Source organism: Microcaecilia unicolor, chromosome 9, assembly GCF_901765095.1.
Source record: "Microcaecilia unicolor chromosome 9, aMicUni1.1, whole genome shotgun sequence".
In the NCBI taxonomy this organism is placed as follows: Eukaryota; Metazoa; Chordata; class Amphibia; order Gymnophiona; family Siphonopidae; genus Microcaecilia; species Microcaecilia unicolor.
This window is the reverse complement of record NC_044039.1, coordinates 207,921,667-207,944,504: the sequence shown is the minus strand read 5'-3', so window position 1 is coordinate 207,944,504 and position 22,838 is coordinate 207,921,667. Positions and strand designations below refer to the sequence as shown.

Here is a 22,838-nt window from a genome sequence, read left to right as displayed (position 1 = left end):
CTGGCCTTTCAAAGGGCACCTGACAACTTGGGGTGCTTGAACTCTTTGCGGCTGAGGATTCACAAGTGCCACCAGCCTGCGGCTGTGTCAGCCTTACTGCAGAGTAAGCCAGCCTTATACAGACAGCTAGATAATTCCTAAACCAGATGCCGACCTTGCAAAGGGCAATGGTCCTGGGAAGGTCCTCCAATTGGGCTCTTGCTGCATGAAGCCCTCAAGCCCCACCACCTCTTCCCTGTCTGATTCCAATTCCTGCTGGTAGGAATTCAGATGTAGCAGTACCAAACAAAACTGGAGGCTCCAAAGTGGGTACACTATCTGGGGAGACAGAATTCCACACAGTATCCTCCAATCTTGAAGGAACATTGGTATCTCAAGCCAGGCAAAAGGAGCTAGCCACACTACTGATGTGGTAGTTTCCACAAACACCACACCCTTCTACTGTCTGGCACTGGCCTGAAGGGGGCACTGAAAAGCCCTAGCACTCACTATGCATCACCTACAAGTACTGATCTTTGATCTCAGCACTGCAGGGAATTCCTCTAATGCCCTCCCCCATAGAGCAAAGGTTCCCCAGGGCGTCTCTGATGCCACTGGGCTCTCTCCTCAATGGATATTTTTTTCTCTCTATTTAAAAAAAGAAAAAGAAAGTAAACAAAATAACTTTACTGAGGCAGAGATGATTGACCAACACCAAAAAGTTTTTTGCTGTGTGTGTGGCTATGGGAACGGAGCAGACTGTCCTCAGGACCACCCCTGTCGTGTCACAAGGCTCCCTCCAGACTCAAAGGTTTGCAGACTGATCTCCAACAGCTACATCAGGCAAGAGGCTCAACCAAAGGCTACCTACCTCAATCTGTGCCACTAGGAGCCAGGCCATGGATTCCTGCTGCACCAGTCCAATTGCATCACTCTTTACTACTGGTCCTAATGTCAATGAATCCTTAAATCCTTAGAGACAGGAGAGGTTCTATGGAACTGGAGAAGAGCGGATGCAGTCTCATCTTCACAAAAATGGTGACAGAGAAGTTGGAAACTACAGGCCAATAAGTCTTGCTTTGGAAAAGTAATGAAAGTGATGCTGAAGGAAAGGATAGTGAATTTTCTAGAATCCAATGGATTGCAAGATCCAAGGCAACATGTTTATACCAAAGGAAAATTGCACGAATGATTCTAAATGATTTCTTTGACTGGGTGACCAGAGAACTGGATCAAAGATGTGCTAGATAAGGCCTTGACAAACTGTCAATAAATCTAGAAGCCAGCAGCCGAGACCTTACTCAATTCTTCTTCCCTGCCTCGCCAACACTGTCCCAGGTGAAGTGTAGTTTTGGGGATTTTTCTTTTTTGGGGAGGGGCGGGGGGATTCCCTCACAGATCAGAAGTAGCTCTTTTAGAATCCAATTTAGCAAGGTTCTTTTCATATTCTGTATCTGTGGGCAAAGAAACTTCAGTAAATCAGTCCCTTAAGGTGTCTCTACAAAATCACAAATAAACCCTAGCAGTCTCTTTTCTCAATACATGCTGTCAGCTCTATGAGAGTACCCCCTGAACAAGTGAAGCAAAGAGGCAACTGCCTATTTGTTTCACATAGCACCAGGGCCTGAGTCCTAACCAGTTCCTCATTCTCATACCCACCCCCCAGCCTTCACCCTGTCTCTCTCACTGTCATATCTGTCATTCTCAGACAACTAATGTGCTTGGGAGTCTGTCACCTATTCCCCCCACCCTACTATTTGCAAAGCTGCGTCAGACACAACGTATGTCCCATCTCTGACCCTCGATTTGGCTCTCAGTACTTCACATCCCAAGACTTCCTGAATTTTCTGAACTGCACAGCTCAAGCTTATGGAGAACCCAACTGTGGCTTAGAAGTGAGAGACATGCCAATGTTGCCAGCTGGGTGAGTTTCATGACAAACTGGGGTAGTTTTGAAGCCAGCTGTGGAAAACTGATGGTGGCAGGTTGCAGTTTTTTGGGTTACTTTTGAGTGGTGTTGGTGGTATTTCTCCTTCTCCTTTCTGCAAATCCAATACCTCCCCTTCTCTCTCAACACCCTCCCTCCTTCCTAGTCTACCTGTGTTTTACTTCTAGATGTTGTTGGTGATTCATACACACTGCCTGCAACTGGCCCCAGAGCATTCCCTCTGAAGTGTCCTACCCTGCCAGAGACAGGACATTGCATCATAGGCATTATGGTGACCTGGTGCTCAGGATTTGTCAAGCCCTGTGCTAGATGCAGTCTAGATTTCAGAAAAGTCTTTGATACAGTTCCTCACAGAAGGATCATGAATAAACGTAGGACCCAAAGTGGTGGGCAGGATTAGGAACTGGCTAATGGGAAAGAGGGTGGTGGTAAATAGAAATCACATACAGAAAAGATGAGTACTGAAGTTAGGGATAACATATGTCTGGTTTTACCCGGACATGTCCTCTTTTTCAGGAAACTGTGGGTCATCCAGATGGGTTTTGCCAGCCTGCCCGTTTGTCTGGGTTTGTAGACGAATGGGCAGGTTGGTGGGCAGATGGGACTCAGGGTGTCATATCCTCCCCTCCCCTCTACCTTATTATTGTGCCCTGGTGGTCTAGTGGCCTCTAGGTCACCAGGGCACTATAATAAGGTACAGGAGGGGAGGGGATGTGAATGGAATGATGTGGATGGAGGGAGGCTGTAAAAAAGATTGGGAGGGGATATACATGGGGAAGAAAGAGGGAATCTGGCTTCCTGGGGGGGGGGGGGGGTTGTGACGGGGGTGATACTTTGTGCCCTCTTTTTTTCTCAAGCAAATAAGGTTAACCCTAAGTCCTAAGTGAAGTGCTTCAGGGATTGGTAGTGGGGCCAATTCTACTTGATATATTTGTAAGGGATATTGAAAGGGGTTAGAAGGAAGTTTGCTTTTTTTGTGTGGATAACTAAGAATTGCAACAGTATGCATACGCCAGAGGGAGTAGACATCATGAGAAGTGATCTACATAAAATTAGAAGAATGGTGCATTAAAATTGAATGCAAATGAGAGAGAGAGAGAGAGAGATATTCTTACTAAGGACATATAAAGATGAAGCGGATCAGAGGAAAGCAACAAAAACAGTATAGGGTTTGTGCCAAAAGACGTTATGAGAAGAGACTTGAAAACCTGAATATGTACATCCTAGGGGAAAGGAGGGACAGAGGGGATATAATACAGATGTTTAAATACTTGAAAGGTATTGCTTGTCACATGCAACACCTCCACCTCCCTCCGCAATTCTGTTAAACTTCAAATGTCACTATTGAAAGCACCCTGATATTCGTGTTTCCAACCTTCAAAAAAGGAACCTGTGCCTGTTGCTTTAAAGTATGTTTTTTGATGCGTGGTATATCAAATAAAAGTGAATCAATTTTTACTCTTTCAGAAAGCACAAAGACTAGGGGACACTCAATGAAGTTACATGGAAATACTTTTAAAACAAATAGGAGGAAATATGTTTTCACGGAAAGAATAGTTAAGCTCTGGAACTCGCTGCCGGAGGATGTGATAACAGCAGTTAGTGTATCTAGGTTTAAAAAAAGGTTTGGGCAAGTTCCTGGAGGAAAAGTCAATAGTCTTTTATTGAGATGGACATGGTGGAAGCCACTGCTTGCCCCAGAACTAGTAGCTTGGAATGCTGTTACTAACTGGGTTTCTGCCAGGTACCCCTGAATTGACAACTAGAAGGACCATCGGTCTGACCCAGTATGGCTATTCTTATGTTCTTAACTGTGAACTGTATTAATTTGAGATAGGGAAACAGTAGAAATAGAGGTCATGAATTGAAGCTGCAGGGTGGTAGACTTAGAAGAAACATCAGGAAATACTATTTCATGGAGAGAGTGGATGACTGGAATACCCTCCCGGAGGAAGCAGAAGTACAAAAACAGTGGGATAACACACAGAAGATCCCTATACAGAAAGAAGACAGAATCAAAGTAAAACTTAATGACTTTCACACTTTAAACATGACATTTTTTGGGGGGGTGGGGGTGGTGTACCCAGTACTGAATGGCAGGTACAACTCTGGCAACCTTTTTAGGAAGACTGGATGGAACGTACAGGTCGAGCTGGCATTTATGTTACTATGTAAGTCAGTGTTCTTTGCTTCCAGCAGATTTTTTTTTTTTTTTTGGGGGGGGGGGGGGGGGGGGGGGGGGAAGGGACACAAGCCACTTGCTTGGACTGATCTAGCAAGAAGAAGAATTTACTTTACCAAAGGCTTTGCGTTTATCAGAACTGTGCATGCCTTGCCTTTGATGCCCTGTGCAAAATTGGGTTTGTAATGTTATAGTCCGGAACAATGCTTTTAACCAATTTTCTCCCACTACTACTGCCATGCTGTCATATTGTGGTTTAAACAACCTGTGTACAAAGAACAAAAGAGGACAAAAGAATGAAGAAATAAGTAACGCAGAGGCTTTTTCCTCCAATCAACACAGGGACCAGCATTGGCTCAAAAACTTCCATTCTCTCATAATTCGTTTTCTTTTGTCTATTAATTCCTCTTTATTCTTCAAAATTGTTTATATAACTGTAACATTACAGCACACATCTTAAAATCTGATGGGGTGTCTTCAGGTATTCACAGCTAAGAAGCAAGCTGCACCATGACCAATTTACAACATTTAACACATTTATTCCCCTGATAAAGCCTTGAAGAGAAATAGGCAAAATGAGACCCTGTAGGATTTTAAGAAGTGTGCTGTAATGTTACGTTATATAAACAATAGATGTTCTATATAAATTAGAGAATTATAAAGACATTTATTTATGTTTGAAGAATAAAGAGTAATAGAAATGAATTATGAGAGAACGGAGGGGTTTTGAGCCAGTGGTGAACTGAGGTTCTGCTAGTTACTGGGTCGATTGAAAAGTACCTCCATTCTTTTGTCCTCTTGGGTTCTTCTGCCCCCCCCCCCCCTTTGATTATAACATGGGGTGTTTGAACCATAATATATGTCTAGTAAAAAGACTTATTAGTTTGTGGAGTGTTCTTAAGTTTTAATGTGTCACAAGTCATACATTTTTACTTCAAATTCTTCAACAGGTGTATCATTTAATTTTAATCTGGGCAAAGTATACGGATTGTGTAAAAGACCAACTATATTTAAAAGTTAGGATAAGGCAGATTTCAATAAAGACTGAGCTAGACAAGTACATTTAAATCATCTGAAACCTCCCCCCACTCTTAAGTTCAATATAAGCATAATGATTTTATTAATATAATAAAGTTTTGTCTAAGTATGCCAAAAGGTATAGCAAATTTTAGAAAACAGTCATCACTTGAGCAGAAAAAGGTGAAATGAAAGGTATGTACATTTAAAGCATTTCCACTGACTTTCTATTCTACAACTACGAGGGCAGGAGCATGTCACCTTTTTTGGAAACAAGATCACTTCCACTTGCTACAGCAGAAAAGAAAGCATTACTTCTATGAAAGTGAGGCAATACATTTAAAGTTCTGGCTCTGAATGCTGTCATGTACTATTAACTTAGGCAGCAACTATTAATCAAAATCATAATTGCTTCTTTTCTGTTGCCGAGGGAGGGGAATTTCAATATTTCCTTGTCTCATACTACTTGGCACCATCGACAAGGATTACCTCCTGTTCAGGTGCTTAGTGTTTGTTTCAGTAGCATGCCAGTAGCATAGGGTCTCTCTATAGTCAATGACCTAATGTATGCTACAATCCAATCTATTACTCAGGACACCTTCATGCAATACCATAATGTATTCTTCTTTACCATGTATGTATGGTAAAGCAATACCATTTGTAATTCTGTTACCCGGAAATGGCAACCGCCATTACGGCAAATGTAAGCCACATTAAGCCTGCAAAGTGGTGGGAAAATGTGGGATACAAATGCTACAAATAAATAAATAAATAAATAAAATCTTTTGTGCCTCCTTTGGGTTTCTTGCACAATTTTCTAGTTTGTACATCTTCTCTACTTTATTGCCTCTCTCTTGTACTTTAATGCCGCTCTATAAATAATCCATATTTACAATTTACCAGAGAGCAATTTAATTAAAAAAAGTATAAAACTACCTTAAAAGGTATACAGAAGAATAAAAGCATCTTGCTTACATTGGCAGTAGCTAACATGTTTTCTGGGTCAACTAATGTCCGAAGCAGACCCATGAGCTGAACTGCCCCTCCAAGTTCAGGATCTGTGTCACAAATCATGTGCTCTATGATGAGATTAATAAGTAATATATCCTGCAACAACACATACAAAATTAACATTAGTGTCAAAAATATACACAAACCATAACTGAAGACTAGTCACTCTATATTTCTAAACAGTAACTAAGTTCAAGCTATAACTACATTATTTATAACTCCCGCTCCTTTATAAAGCCATGTGGTAATGCTGACACAGCCCATTTATGTCTATTTTTGTAGCGTCGGTGCTTACCCAGCAGTAATCAGGCAGCGTGCCATCAGGTTAGCACAGGAGCCCTTACTGCCACCTCAATAGGTGGCGGTAAGTGCTCTCCCTTCCCCCCTCCCCAAAATGGGCACATGGCAAGTGGCTCACTTACCACACAGCTATTTCTTTTCCTCAACAAACAGCCTTCTACCCGCTGCAGTAAAAGAGAGCCTCAGCGTGTCAAAAGCACGTGCTGATGCTAGCTCCTCTTTTTCTGCAGCTTAAGGACTACTAAAATAGGTATTTGCATGTGGGTAGAACACAGAGGCTTCACATTTGAAGCTCAGAGGTGACAGCTGATGTGTACACAGTCTGGTTGACTTGAACCAAAGAAAAGCACAGAAGGGCTCTGCTGGGAGAAAATGATCTCTCTAGCCCTGCTCAGATAAAGGACTTGAGGTTGGGGCAATGCACAATATCTCTCTTTTTTTTTTTTTTGTAAAACAGATTTCAGCTGCAGGCAAGTCTCCTTTTCTTTTTGTCTACTATGTACAGTCAGTTCTTATCTGAAATTTAGATGTAGATCTCAGTATATCATGGCAAAAAATTCCCCATGTGTTTGAAACAAAATGACCTTGCTGCTGTTATGTGTAAATCCTCAACTACTACTACTACTATTTTAAAAATACAAACAAAATGTATAGAGTCATGTATAAAATGAACTGTTTCAGACCTTAGCACAGTAAAACTAGTAGTACCTCATATGTATTTTTGATCTAGATTTAAGCAGCTCCTACTTACATCATCATTCTGTTGAGCCTCTTGCATGACAAACTCTCGAACCATGGATGGATTGTATTCAACCAAATAAGAGAAAATATCAGTAGCAGCACTTCGCACCTGTGCATCATCCATACCCTGAAACAGAGAAATATGTCTATTGGAGTAGCCTAATGGTTAAAGAAGTGGGCTGAGAACCAGGGAAAACAGATTATATTCCCACTGTGGCTCCTTGTGATCCTGGGCAAGTCACTTAACCCTCCATTGCCCCAGCTACAAAATTTAGACTGTGAGCACACTAGGGACAGAGAAGGTACCTGTATACAATGTATGTAAACTGCTTTATTTATTATATGCAACTCAAATAACCTATTTTTCTAAATTAATTGGGAATGAAAACCTAAATGTAAATTGTCTTTTTACAATAGTTCATAAACTATTTGATGTTGAATAAGTAACTACAAATATTTTAACTCAGCAAGCAACTATAAGAACTATGTAATTTTTAGAAGGAAAAACGGCCTCAAAGAGCTCATGGATATAAATTATCTATAGAGCTGAACCGGATCAAATAGATCCTCTCTTCATCATAGGCATGTAAAAAAACCTTCAAAAATGGAATTCATCCCACAAACCTTTACATGTGGTTCCACTATCCATTGCTGATGCAAACTACATTGACTCAGTCTAACTGTAATCTGAGCTGCAAGCTGAATGGTACATCGAATATGCTACAGTAGCAAAAAAAAAAAAGCACTTATCTGTATGGCTTGTGTCTACAGGCTAGTCTTGTGCCTTTGTCCGCTGCACATATCTATGTGCAACGAGTACACTGCTGCTGCGGCAAACTGTTGTACAGCACTTGTCTATGGTTGCCGTCTGACTGATTAGTACAGCGCTTCACTACTACTACTATTTAGCATTTCTATAGCGCTACAAGGCGTACGCAGCGCTGCACAAACATAGAAGAAAGACAGTCCCTGCTCAAAGAGCTTACAATCTAATAGACAAAAAATAAATAAAGTAAGCAAATCAATTAATGTCAGCCTCCAAGACCCTGATGCAGCAAAAACGAAACGCTGGCCACCTTCGGCTTGGGGTGAGAACAGTTTAACTGCCGCAGCAGCAGTGTACTCATTGCACATAGATATGTGCAGCGGACAAAGGCACAAGACTAGCCTGTAGACACAAGCCATACAGATAAGTGCTTTTTTTTTTTTTGCTACTGTAGCATATTCGATGTACCATTCAGCTTGCAGCTCAGATTACAGTTAGACTGAGTCAATGTAGTTTGCATCAGCAATGGATAGTGGAACCACATGTAAAGGTTTGTGGGATGAATTCCATTTTTGAAGGTTTTTTTACATGCCTATGATGAAGAGAGGATCTATTCGATCCGGTTCAGCTCTATAGATAATTTATATCCATGAGCTCTTTGAGGCCGTTTTTCCTTCTAAAAATTACATAGTTCTTATAGTTACTTGCTGAGTTAAAATATTTGGGGACACCTGTGATTTACTCTAGCGATTTGTTGTTCCCATACCCCTTTATCATCTATTTAGTGAATAAGTAACTACAACACAGTACGATCTTCTTCCTACAGAGGATCAATTGGCAGTTTTTTTTAAGGATAAGATACTTAATTAAAATCAGAACACAATTTACTGGTAATCAGATGGTAAATTTCATGTAGATGGAGTTCCAGTAGATATGATGTGGAGCGAATTTCACGTAGTAAAATGGAATTATTTAAATCAATTAACAATCTGCTAAATCACATTGTCAATTGGATTTTTGCCCTTCAGGTTACATTAAATTAGCTTCTTTACAATTTAAGCTTAAGATTTACGATTGGTTGACAACTTTGTTATCACAAGGACTTTTTCCTTCCTATTTAGGTAATATTATCTTGACAGCTATTCTTAAAAATAAATCAGAATCTCGAGCAGCAACTAATAAATTATAGACCAGTTGCCTCAATTCCTTTTTTATTACCAAACTTATAGAGGGCACTGTCACATTATCTGGATAAATTTAATATTCTACACTTCTTAAAGTCAGGCTTTTGATCTGACTTTAGTACAGAGACATTATTATGTACCTTAATATTTGATTTAAATAATCTGTTGAGTAAGGAGAAAAAGCTCTTATAATACAACTTGATTGGTCTAGCGCACTTTGTTATTAAATATCTTGAGTATCGGTTTAACAGGGAATTGGTTTCAAGGTTTTTTTTTTTTTTTGGTCTGTAAGATCCTATTCTGTGAAGTTGGAGGGTGAATATTCGCAGAGTTGGGATGAGGTTTGTGGGGTCCCCCAAGGTTCCCCTTGTCCTCAATTCTTTTTAACGTTCTTATGGCATCTGAATTATGAATTAGAAGCAGCTGGTTATAAAGTTATATTTATGCAGATATTACTATTCTGTTCCAGACAGACATCGATCTGATAAAAACAGTCCCACAAAAAGAGAACTGTATAGCACTGATAGCAACATGGATGTTTAATAATAGTCTCAAACTTAACAGAGAGAAAACAAGTTTCTTCTTATTGATAATCAAGATATTTCATTGAAGCCTTCTTTTCTATTATCTTTGAATGGCTTAAATTATAAATTGGATAAATCCTTGAAAATTTTAGGAATATTGTTAGAACATAATATGTCTTGGGAAACTCAGATTAATTGTCTTGTAAAAAAGAGTTTTTGGATTATGAGTAATCTAAGAATTATTCGGAAATATTTTCCTTTGGAATCTTTCCAAATATTACTACAAGCAGTAATTCTGTCGAAGCTTGATTACTGTAATATTATATACTTGGGTTGTTCGGAATATTTACTGAGAAAACTCAGAACCACCCAAAACACTGTGATTCGTCTTCTGTGGTTTAGGTAAATTTGATAAGAGTATCTACACCTTATGAAAAACTCTACTGGTTGCCAGTGAAGGCTAGAGTCCTTTTTAAGCATTGCTGTTTTGTTCGTAAGATACTACAAGGAGTGGTCCCTAGCTATATGTAAACCATGTTGAATATACTGACTTCCAGGTGTGGCACTTGAAATAATCTAAACTTATCATTCTTACAGAGGTTCATGTTCTAAGAAACATTTTACAGCTCTATTTTCATATCAAGCCTCTCAAACTTGGAATTCTCTGCCAATTTTGGTGCAATCTAAATTACATTCCTTATCTTTCACAAACTTTTAAAGATGAATTTGTTTAGAAAATATGTGCTTCCTAATTATTAATGCTATGTTTCTCTTTATATTAATTCAACTATTATATTTGTGAGCTCCCAGTTTTGTAGACTGGTTTTATTTTTGAATTGTAATCCACTCCAAACCAATTTTTAGGTGTTGAGGGGAATATAACATTAACCTAAGTGGTTTCCAAAAATACATACATAATAAAAATCACAATACCAAATATACAATCAAATTTCATCAAATAAACAGCTAGTTGAACTTTAGTCAGTGTCACACCCAGCAGTCAATAAAAGGCCGCTACAAACAGCTGCATTTTATGCTGCTTCCTGAACTGTACTACAGAAAAGGTGGTATATCAAATGCATTACCCTTATACTCACTTCTCTCAATTTTTTCAGATGCCTTTTAAAACAATTATATACAGGAAAGCTTTCCAAAGCAAATGAATACAGTCATCAAATTCATCCATGGTTGTAAAAAATACGATCAAGTACTCCCCTTTTCTTAACCAAACACTAGCTTCCCATTGCCTACAATATTCCATACAAGATACATGTCCTATGCCAGAAAATTTGGTCCTTGTGGTCTCCCACTTTTCTGGCTACTCTCCTCATACTTTATTCTCCAAAGAGGATCCTTTGTCACAGCAGCAGCATCTTACTGTTCTGTTATTCCTTCAGTTTCATTTAGACACTACTGGAATTTTGTGTTTTAATGTTGTTGCACCTATCCTCTGGAATAATCTCCACCTTTATCTCAGACTTGAAACTTCCCTTAACAAATTGAAGTCCCTTATGAAAATGTTTTACGTTTCGTTGGCTTTTCAAATCTCCTTGTCAACATAATCTCTTCTGTCTTCAAATGACACTTTCAGCTGGCAACTAGCAAATAAGAATTTGTGACCCCCTCCTTTTATGTCTTCCTTCTCCTCCTTTAATCATACTGTAAAACTTTCCATTTTCTTTTTTCTGTGTTTGTATGTATGTTATGGTGATTTATATTGTCTCTGTTACTTGTGTTCCCCCCTTGTCCCCCTCATGCTTTTAACATCTGTAAAGTTTAGATTTTCAATATATATATATAAAGGAGGTATATCAAATAAAGTGAACTTGAACCCTCTGAAAAACAAATGTTCCTTCATGGAAATATTAATATATTTTAATTTACTACTATAAATGTTCCTTCATGGAGATATTAATATATTTTAATTTACTACTATAATTTTTCTAACAAAACTACTAAAAAACAAAACAAAAAATAAACCTTAACATACACAAACTTATGACTCCATTTCTAAGAAAGTTAAATTTAGAAATTTTACAGAGGTACTAAATGAACTTACAAGAATGACTTCTAGTGCTGACAGTATTCCCATATTAGACAACGTCTTGAAGAAAGCATCTCTGTTTTGAGGTTGTAATGTTTGAGAAAATGCGCAAAACTCTTTTAGAAAATTTACCTGAAATTTAGAAAACAGAAGTCTAATGTATTTACAAATTCAAACAGATAATTAAAGAGATTAGGTCAATTTTTGCACACACTTTTAAAATCAAAACTGTGTACCAATATTTAAAAATAATTGTCTTACCAACTCTTGTCTTTTCTCATCATCTGTGGCTTCATCTGTTAGTTGTGCAAACAGATCTGTTAAAAATTTTTCATCTTCCTAAAAAAGCAAGACATCATATCATGTGCTTATTCATTCCATCAGTGTCATTCATTACAGACCTGACTGGCATGTTAACTATTGGCATGTTAACTATACAAAATAACAGGAATCATTAAAAAAAAAAAAAAAAAACACACAACAACTTTACAATTCAAGCACTGCCATGTGTTAGATAAGGAGCAATATCCTATAGCTAGGATACATCATCTGCAGTGTAAAACTGGGCAGACTAGATGGACCAATTAGTATTCATCTGCTGTCAGCTACTCTGTTTCCATGGTGGGCCACACTGCTAACTCTGTATGAATGCTGGGTAGTGTTAACTAGGAGATCAGAGTTTGATTCCCAGAACCAACTCTGCTCCTAGCTTTGGCTACTGCAAAGTACAGATGTGATAAGTTGGGGAAGGATAGGGGAAGTCATTAATATTGACACAATGGTCACACTTTGGTTAGTGGCTCCTGGCTGAAGCATTACCTCTCATGGTTATGAAAGGTTAAAAAAAATATTAAAAATGGAGGGAATAATTCCAAGTAACTGCAAATTAAAGCTCATGCACCACAGCCACTAAGGGAACTGATACTAATCCACCAGAAGCCCAAGAGGAGGAAGCAATTGCTATGGGGGGGGGGGGGGGGGGGGGGGGGCGGGGAGGCGGGGGCACCTTCTATGCTGATAAAGCTTTTATGGTGGTTTGATAGCATATTAAGACCCATCTTTTCCACACACACACACAAAAAAAGTGGTCTAACCTTCAGCAAAGCACTGTTAATTGTGTTTATTAAATTAGGCTTTTAGAAACATTTTTGTTTTTAAAACAGGGTAATGGGGTAAATGCATTCCCAGAAAGCCAAACTAAAGCACAGTGTTAAATCCAGCACTAATAGGATGGGAAAAGGAATGTATGTAACATTCTTTCTGTGGGGGGGGGGGGGGGGGGGGGGGGGGAAACACCACAAGCTATCTAAAAGATCAAAACATACAGATTTTTTGAAATGGAATTTCAAATTGTGAGAAACTGTACAGCCCAAAATGAAATGTAGATTGGCAATAACCACTCTGCACTAATATTAATCAAGCATGTGAACTACAGAGTTTATAAATGGTATGATCTGTCCAAACTATAGACAAACAGGGAACTTGACAGCCATATTTGGTTACTTAAAATAAATGAAAGATAAAATTTAAAAGTAAATATATTTATGTATTTGGAGTTATAGGGATTTCATTCTATCTGGCTGGGTTTTCAAAAAGAATTTTACTCTTTCCACCAGGAATGTTCTTGGTAAACTTAAATAACAGGATGTACAAGGACTTACAATATTGGAAATGTTATTAAGAACAACATGATTACACAGTAATGTGGGGGATAACTGCTAAATTACAAACTACCTTTTTAGTTAAAAATTGCAAAGAAAAAGGCTAATACAAGACAGAAATATTTGAAAAGAGTCTACTAGGGCAAACGTATCTAGTTTTGGTTATTGATTTTTATAGTCTCCAGTAGTGCTAGAAGTGGGGACTGTTACTCAAGATTAAAAAAAAACAATAATGAAATACATTCCCCACTGTTAGGTCAGAAGAAATATTGGGGGGGGGGGGGGGGGGGAGCGAGAATAAAAAGGTTAGACTGAAGGCAGCTACATCTATCACAATGAATGACAATGGTTGTATACTAAAAAAAAAAAATGATGAGATGGTACATGACATCCAAGATTAGCAATGTTGCATAACTACCAGGAGAGGTTAGAAATGAACCACATTTTCTGAACACCTAGAAAGCTATACTGAAAGCATGGCTACATGTATGCAGAGCTACAGTGCAACATCAGGTTACTGAGGATGGTGGCTTATTTTTCTTTGGTGTGGGGGGTGGAAGGGAGAGGTGAGCGCTGGATGATATTGTAGAGGCTGGGTCATGAGGATTTGTATTGTCTTGTCTGTATCTTTCGAGTTATTTTTATGGTTGGTAGGGTGTGATACAATGGAGCTTGGGAAATTAGGAAGGGGGTTTGTCTTCTGTATTTTTTAAAGTTATATTTGCTATGGGTAAGGGTTAGGTAGGGGGTGAAGAGGCAGTAGTTTTATTTGTTTATTTTTTGTCTAAGTTGTTGCTATGCTTTTTGAAGTTCCATACCACTTTGATGTGGTTATCTTTGAATTCAAATATGGAAGGTTGGATTCCAAGGCTGGAGGACACTATATTATTGTTGAAATTGGAATGGGGCTGCTCCTCAAATTGGAGGAAAGCAAAGTTACTTACCTGTAAGCAGTATTCTTCATGGACAGCAGATTAATCAAATACACAAAAGGGTGACTCAACCTCAGAATTGCTGGCACTGTTGCGGAGCAACCTACTCATAGGTGTATGCAACAGCTGAACACATCATATGGACAGATAGTGAGTGCCTTTGGTCTATCATTACTCAGCAATCTTGGACGACTGGTACAGGCAATAGAGAGAATTACAATTTGTGAAGGAAGAACCAGAAGGTGCTTTGAAGATGTTCTAGTGATGCAGATTTCAAGAGAGCTATGGTAGTAACAATAGCTACTGATGTGGTGAGGTTTAACTCTGTTCCACAATGAATATGCAAGAACTTGATTTGCATACACTGTCTTTATTATATGCAAATCTTTTTCATGCATATTCACTGTGGATATCCTGAAATCCTGACTGGAAAGGAGTACTCCAGGAACGGACTTGGGAAACACCAAGCTAATGTACACTTTACTACTGGAGTACCAAGTCTGTTGATAAAATGGTTTACTTTAGTCTCCGTTGGACATTTCTTGGAAAAGCAGTATATCAAGTAAACAAACATAAAAGCTGCACAAATAACAGCTCATTGAAGTCTAAAACATGTCTATGGATTACTATGAGGCTTAGGATAGAAGGTATGCAATCTTATTTCTTCATTTAAGTGGAAAGATATGACTAACTTTGGAAGGAACTTAGGATGTGTCTGGAAAGATTACACTATCATGATAAAATTGAGTATATATGAAACCTCCTACCACTCTCTTGGTTCTTGCCCTTCTTATCCTTGTGTTTCTCTGACACTGTTCTTCACTGTTTTGTTGTGTTATAGAAACACCCGTATGTTTATACATTGATAGGTAGTATATCAGGGGTGAAACTTTGAAACCCACTGAGCCACAGGTAGCCAGTAGGTGGAGCAAAGTATTGGTGAAATACAATCTTTCAATTTTGTCTAAATTGACAAACTTGCTGCTCTGTTTTGAATCTATTGTCTTTTTTTTCCTGACAATCCCACATATAAGAGATTGTATGTGCCATTATAACACCACATTTAGGGCTCCTTTTACAAAGCTGTGCTACCGATTAGGGTGCACTGAATTATATTACATTAAGGTCTTATAGTCTGCTACAACCAACAAATTATAAGCGGATAACATCAAGAAGAGCATACTCCAGATAATTATACAGAATAACCACAATCTTGAAATCAGATACATCTATAGATTAAGAAACATTTTCTAAAAAGAAAAGTCATTAGTAGTTTCCAGAACTCATAATAGTGTTCTATATGTCTTAAAAAGAAGGAAGAGAATTCCAGCTGGAAGCTGACTGATAAGTCAATGAAGACTGTAGAGGACTTTACGAACAGTATGAAAATCTAAGAGAAAGATTTCCAGTAATTCTTCCATGGTTCCTATTAAATAAAACCCAAAATGGCCAATTAAATAACCCAAGGAATCCCCACGAAAAGCTTTGAAGGGCAAGACCAGAACCTTAAGTTGCAATCGAGCCTCCACTGGAAACTAGTGTAACTGTAACATGAAGGGAAAGATAGAAGCATATTTATTTGCTGAAAAAATGATTAACTACAGCATTCTGTGTTCTCTGCAACTTTGTTTATTAAAGACTTTGGAAACAGAATGGGCTTCTTTGCATTCAGCGAACCGCTAATCGGTAGCATAGCTTTGTACAAGAAGCCCTTAGGCTACTATAATCTTAGCAAATTCTAACTAAAGGTTGAATATTTCTTTACAAACTTAAATAATACCAGGCTACTTTGACCACAATGGAAATCCACAAGTCAAAAGTCATCAGGTTAGCATCAATTACAACATCCAAACTCAGCACAAATCTGCTACTTGGTAACTTCATCTTCCCATATTACAAAAGACTATAGAAAAATACAAAGGGGTAAGGATGGACCCTTGGGTCTACCCAACATAGAAAGAGAACAACACAGAAAAGAAAATAAGATGATACCTTTTTTATTGGACTAACAATACATTTTTTTATTAGCTTTCGAAGGAAGCCCTTCTTCATCAGATCAGAAATAAGCAAATGTTAGTAAACAACAGTGTATATGTAAGTGAAACATCAAAGCATTTCAGTGACAGTATCACAGGATGAGGGTGGGGTAGATTAGGTGAGAGCCGAGTGGATGGAGGACAGGGAGATATGCACGATAAGACAAAGCAGTAGAATTTTATGGTTTATAATGGGCTAGAAAATCCAGGTCTTTGATAAATCCTGTCTGGTGGGTGTCAAAATATAAATCAAAAAGATTTACAGCCACTACTCCAGGAGGATGAATTACTGAAACAGATATTCTCATTCCCACCAGTGCTGGCCTTCCGACAGCTACCTAACTTAAAGCATAAGCTAGTGAGAAGCAAGCTCCCAAGAGAGACTCAAAAACAGAGTGGCACACATCCTTGCAATTTATCCAGCTGCAAACTATGCCAAAACATTTCACAGGATCCCATAATCATTTACAAAGAAAAAATATTCAACATAAAGGAATCCTTCACATGCTCATCTTCCAATGTGGTATATATTATTCAATGTAAAAAATGTGACGAAGGGTGCTATACTGGAGAAACAAGCCAGATGCTAAAGAAAAGATTTAATTTATATAATTATCATATGAAAAATGCCAGTGCCAACCAGGGTGACAACTCAGTGGGGCAGCACTTTACAAAATCAGAACACTATCAATGATTTTATGGTGAGAATACTAAAAGGCGACTAAGACAATACAGGAAAGTAAGAACTTTGAAGTCAGAATGATTAAATATTTTGACTCCCACCAGACAGGACTTAAGACCTGGGTTTTCTAGCCCATTATAAACCATAAAATTCTACTGCTTTGTCACCCTCTTATCACCATGCATATCTCCCTGTCCCTCATCTGTGCAAGTCACTTAACCCTCCATTGCCCCATGTAAGCTGCATTGAGCCTGCCATGAGTGGGAAAGCGCAGGGTACAAATGTAATAAAAATAAAAATAAATAAATAAAAATCTACTCAGCTCTCAGTCTCTCACCTAATCCACTCCACCCTCATCCTGTGAGACTGTCACTGAAATGCTTTGATGTTTCACTTATATATATACTGTTATTTACCAACATTTGCTTATTTCTGATCTGAAGAAGGGCCACTTTCGAAAGCTAATCAAAATATATATTAAATTAGTCCAATAAAAAAAGGTATCTTATTATCTTTTCTATGTTTTGTTTTATTTCTATTGATTACCTTTAAAAGTGGACTAACTCGGCTACCACACATCTCTTTACTAGAGAATAACACAAAACTATTTATTGTATGGAAAAACAGTACAACACTGCACCAAAGTATTGCTATGACGAATAGATTTGACACGGGTCTGTGTTTCAGCAGGAACGCCTGCATCAGGAGGGTTTCACAAGCAAACTTAGATTACCTCCATGATTGCCTTAATCTGAATGTAGAGATCTGGTATATTAATACAGGCGAGCGTATATCTTCAGTGCTCGCTGTCATTTCAGCAGTGGGTAGAGAAGGCTACAGAAATCAGATATTGACAATAAGCACCTAATCTCCATCTTACATTCAGTTTCAACTTATTCTTCAACATCAAACCTTTAACTGATTACAAACAACCATTAGCTTAGCTAGCTTCCCCCCCTCTCTATTTTCTCCTAACAGGAGATACAATTAGACGGCATCTGAAACCACAAGTAGGACAAACCAACTTTAGTTTACTTACTAGGATTAATTTCCCACCTTTTTGAATGAATTCATTCAAGGTGATGTACAGCAAAAACATGTCAAATATAAGAAATAGACAATTACAGCACTAAAGATATTCAAATAACAATACAAAGTATGTCAATACAACACACAATAAAACATTTTAATAGACAGCACAGAGTGTAAGCAAAGATGAAACATCTAGATAATGTGGAGGGGCATTTTTGAAAGGGACGTCCTCGCAAAACATCCCCATCCAGGGGCAGGGAAACCCATATTTTCGAAAGATGGAAATCCATCTTTCGTTTCAATAATACGGTCAGGGACGTCCAAATCCTGAAATTTGGTTGTCCTTAGAGATGGTCGTTTCTGATTTTCGGCGTTAATGGAAACCAAGGACGTCCATCTCAGAAATGACCAAATGCAAGCCATTTGGTCATGTGAGGAGCCAGCATTTCTAGTGCACTGGTCACTCTGACATGCCAGGACACCAACTGGGCACCCAAGGGGGCACTGCAGTGGACTTCATAAATTGCTCCCAGGTACATAGATAGCTTCCTTACCTTTATTTATTTTTTTATTTGTTACATTTGTATCCCATATTTTCCCACCTATTTGCAGGCTCAATGTGGCTTACACAGTACCGTAATGGTGCTCGTCAAGTCAGTTGATGGCAAATACAAAATGTTGTATTGTGGTCGAATGAGGTAGGTGTGTATCAGGCAACATGAGGGTCGAAAGGAATGAAGATTGTATATTGTCCAGCACGATCATTGGTAATGCTATATGTTGCTAGGTGTGGGGGTTTATGGTGGATCGGTGGGGAATGCTTTTTTGACAAGGTTGGTTTTTAGTAATTTCCTGAAGTTTAGATGGTCATGGATTGTTTTCACGGCTTTTGGGAGTCCATTGCACAGTTGTGCACTTATGTAGGAGGAGGAGGATGCGTAAGTTGTTTTGTATTTAAGACCTTTGCAATTTGGGTAGTGTAGGCTTAGGTATGATCGTGATGATCCAATACTGTTTCTGGTTGGTAGATCTATGAGGTTTATCATGTATCCTGGAACTACGCCGTAGATAATTTTGTGGACCAAAGTGCAGATTTTGAAGATGATCCTTTCTTTGATTGGGAGCCAGTGCAGCTTTTCTCTGAGGGGTTTAGCACTTTTGAATCATGTTTTACCAAATATCAGCCTGGCTGCTGTGTTTTGGGTGGTCTGGAGTTTTTTTTGTGAGTTGTTCTTTGCATCCTGCATAGATTCCATTGCAGTAATCTGCATGGCTTAGGACCATTGATTGTATTAGGTTTCTAAATATTTCTCTCAGGAAGTAAGGTTTTAATCGTTTAAATTTTCACATTGAATAGAACATTTTCTTTATTACGGAGTTTACTTGGCTCTCAAGAGTAAGGATGCGGTTGGTTGTGACTGAGTATTTTTAGGCTGTCTGAGGTAGGGAGGGTGTGTCCTGGTGTGTTTATGGTTGTGGGTTTGTACTTGTTATGTTGAGATGAGAGAATGAGGCAGTGTTTTTTCAGTGTTCAGTTTCAGTCGGAATGAATTTGCCCAAGAGTCCATGATGTTCAGGCCGTCATTGATTTCATTGGTTATTTCTGTTAAGTCATGTCTGAAGGGAATGTAGATTGTAACGTCATCCATATAGATGAACGGGTTGAGGCCTCGATTGGATAGGGATTTTGCCAGTGGGATCATCATTATGTTGAAGAGTATTGGTGATAATGGTGATCCTTGAGGTACTCTGCAGGCTGCTTTCCACGGTGGTGATATGTTTCACTTTGATTTTACTTGGTATGTTCTGGTGGTTAGAAAACCCTTGATCCAATTAAGTACACTTCCAACAATTAATTTATTACATTTGTATTCCACATTTTCCCACCTTTTGCAGGCTCAATGTGGCTTACATATAACCATTAAAGGCGTTAGCCGATTACGGTCTGAACAAATATATGGTATGAATGAATACAAAGTGATATTGTAGTAGAATGAGGTACATGTATGGTAGCTACAGATGGGGGAACTTAGAGAGGAAAAGGGGGAAGAAGAGTCAGGTAATGTTCATTACGATCTTTGGTTGCATTGTGTTGCAAGTGAACAGGCATTTTTATGTTGGGTCAGTGGGGTATGCTCTTCTAAACAGGTCTGTCTTAAGTGTTTTCCGAAAATTTAGGTGGTCGAGAGTAGTTTTTACTGCTTTTGGGAATGCGTTCCATAGTTGTGCGCTCAGGTAGGAAAAGCTGGTTGCTTAGGTGGATTTGTATTTGAGTCCTTTGCTGCTTGGGTAGTGGAGGTTTAGGTATGATCGTGCAGATTTTGTGGTGTTTCTGGTTTTCAGGTGGATGAGGTCTGTCATGTATCCTGGTGCCTTGCCGTAAATATTATGAACAGTCGTGCAGATTTTGAAAGTGATACGTTCTTTGATTGGTAGCCAGTGAGTAGCTTGGCGCTGTCAAACCGTGTTTTTCCAAATATAAGCCTGGCTGCTGTGTTTTGGGTGGTCTGAAGTTTCTTTATGACTTGATCCTTGCATCCCGCACAGATTCCATTACAGTAATATGCATGGCTTAGTACAATGGACTGTACCAGGCTACGAAATATTTCCCTCGGGAAGAATGGTTTTTATGCGTTTGAGATTCCACATTGAGAGAAACATTTTCTTTATGGTGGATTTTGCTTGGGTTGATTGTTACTCCAAGAATTTTCAGGCTGTCTGAGACAGGGAGGGTGTATCCTGGGGTGTTAATGTTTGTGGGTTTGTATGTATTGTATTGGGATGAGATGATGAGAGTGTGTTTTTTTTCTGTATTGAGGTTTAGCTGGAATGCATTTGTCCGTGAGTTCATGATGTTTACGCTTAGCTTGATTTCATTGGTGATTTCCGCCAGATCATGTTTGTATGGGATGTATAATGTAAGGTCATCAGCGTAGATAAATCCCAAAGTGGCCAAGGAGTCTTAGTAGTATATTGTGGTTTACCATGTCGAATTGGAGAAGTATGCTTTTACCTGTGACTATTTCCTGTTTGAATTTCGCCAGGAGAGTGACTAGGACAGTTTCAGTACTATGGTGGGGGCGGAATCCTGATTGTGAGTCATGTAGTATTGAGAACTTGTCCATGTATTTCATAGATGTGCGTACAGTGGGTTTGTGGTGGGTTTTGGAGGGCTTGCTGTTTCCTCCACAAACGTTAACAGGTGTGGGGGGGGGGGATGGGCCTGGGTCCACCTGCCTGAAGTGCACAGCACCCACTAAAACTGCTATAGGGACCCGCCTACTGCTGTGATGGACCCAAGTATGACATCTGAGGCTGGCACAGAGGCTGACAATCAATATTTTTTTGAGGGTAGGCGGGAGTTAGTGACCACTGGGGGAGTAAGGGGAGGTCATCCCCGATTCTCTCCGGTGGTCATCTGGTCATTTCGGCTACCTTTTTGTGCCTTGGTTGTAAGAAAAACACGACCAGGTAAAGTCGTCCAAGTGCTCGTCAGGAACGCTCTTTTTTTTTTTCCATTATGGGTCGAGGACGTCCATGTGTTAGGCACGCCCAAGCCCCGCGCCTTCGCTACACCTCCGATACACCCCCTTGAACTTTGCCCGTCTCTACGACGGAAAGCAGTTGGGGACGTCCAAAATCTCTTTCGATTATACTGATTTGGACGATCCTGGGCAGTGGCGTACCGGGGGGTGGGGGGGTGCAGCGCGCCTGTTGGCAGAGTCCGCTCGTTCCCTCCCTGCTGCTCCCTCTGCGCGGAACAGGTTACTTCCTGTTCTGGGGCAGAGGGAGCAGCAGGGAGGGAACGAGCGGACTCGGCCAACAGGCGCGCGGCACCCCTCCTGCAGGTAAAAATGCACCCCGGGGGGGGGGGGGGGGGGGGTGTATCGGCAATCCGCCCCGGGTGTCAGCCAGCCTAGGAACGCCACTGATCCTGGGAGAAGGACGTCCATATTCCGATTTATGTCGAAAGATGGGTGTCCTCCTCTTTCGAAAATGAGCCCAATAGAGTAACAGGAGTTAGAAAATAAGGGGATCTGTGTCCCTTTCCTAGACCCCACTCAGAGTGATTTACCAAGAAGCACCTCTTATTCACTGTAAACTTCAAAAGGAGCTAATTAAAATGCTTACATTTTAATTTGGTGTCAGGTTGCCTACCAATGGCTTCACAGAGATGCTAAATTGAAGCAAGGGAAGGAAGAAAGGCCCCCCCCCTTCCCCCGGAAGAGCACCAAATATCAGTGACATCTCTTTTCCAGATCACTAGATGATGCCCTAGTGGATTTCCCAAGGCTCACCACTGTAATCTATTCTTTTGTGTTTTTGAAGTCCCATGGATTACTGATCATTCTACGCAATGCTTATCAGAATTTTTCTTCCCATGCAAAGTTCTTCAGAAGAGATGAATACACTTCGAAATACACATTATACTGAGATTAGGAACTGGATGGATGCCCAACTTCAATCCTGATACAACAGCGCTTCTAGGAGTGGGTGGGCTGGGGAAGCAAAGTTCCTAGTAAGGATCTGGTAATTGGCAGCATGAGATTGCTCTTCATAGCCAAGTAAGAAGTCAGAGCGATTACAGACATTGCAAGTTCTATGAAAAATCAGGTCTGCTTAGTAGTTTAGGTAGCTTTTGTCAAACAGATTGCAGAAGCAAAATTGTTCTTTTTATGCCTTTCTGTTTTAAAAGAGGCAGTGTAAGCAGTGGCCTTTTCCCACCTTGATTATGACAATACCAGTTATTTAAACATGCTGAAAATATATCTTTGGCAAGACTAAGGAAAAATGTCTTA

General features: G+C 39.4%; 1 protein-coding gene across 2 annotated transcripts in view; it reads right to left on the bottom strand.

The window, feature by feature from the left end:
* PPP4R3A (protein phosphatase 4 regulatory subunit 3A) overlaps positions 1–22,838 on the bottom strand; it is a 135,379-nt gene that overhangs the window by 38,772 nt on the left and 73,769 nt on the right. Inside the window, exons 5-8 of one of the 2 annotated variants that reach the window (XM_030214551.1) lie at positions 11,958–12,035; positions 11,712–11,828; positions 7,189–7,305; positions 6,063–6,233 (exon numbers count right to left, since the gene is read on the bottom strand). In XM_030214551.1, the coding sequence (XP_030070411.1) occupies positions 6,063–6,233; positions 7,189–7,305; positions 11,712–11,828; positions 11,958–12,035 (483 nt within the window). The remainder of the gene's footprint in view (positions 1–6,062; positions 6,234–7,188; positions 7,306–11,711; positions 11,829–11,957; positions 12,036–22,838) is intronic. The other variant, XM_030214553.1, reaches the window with a different exon arrangement.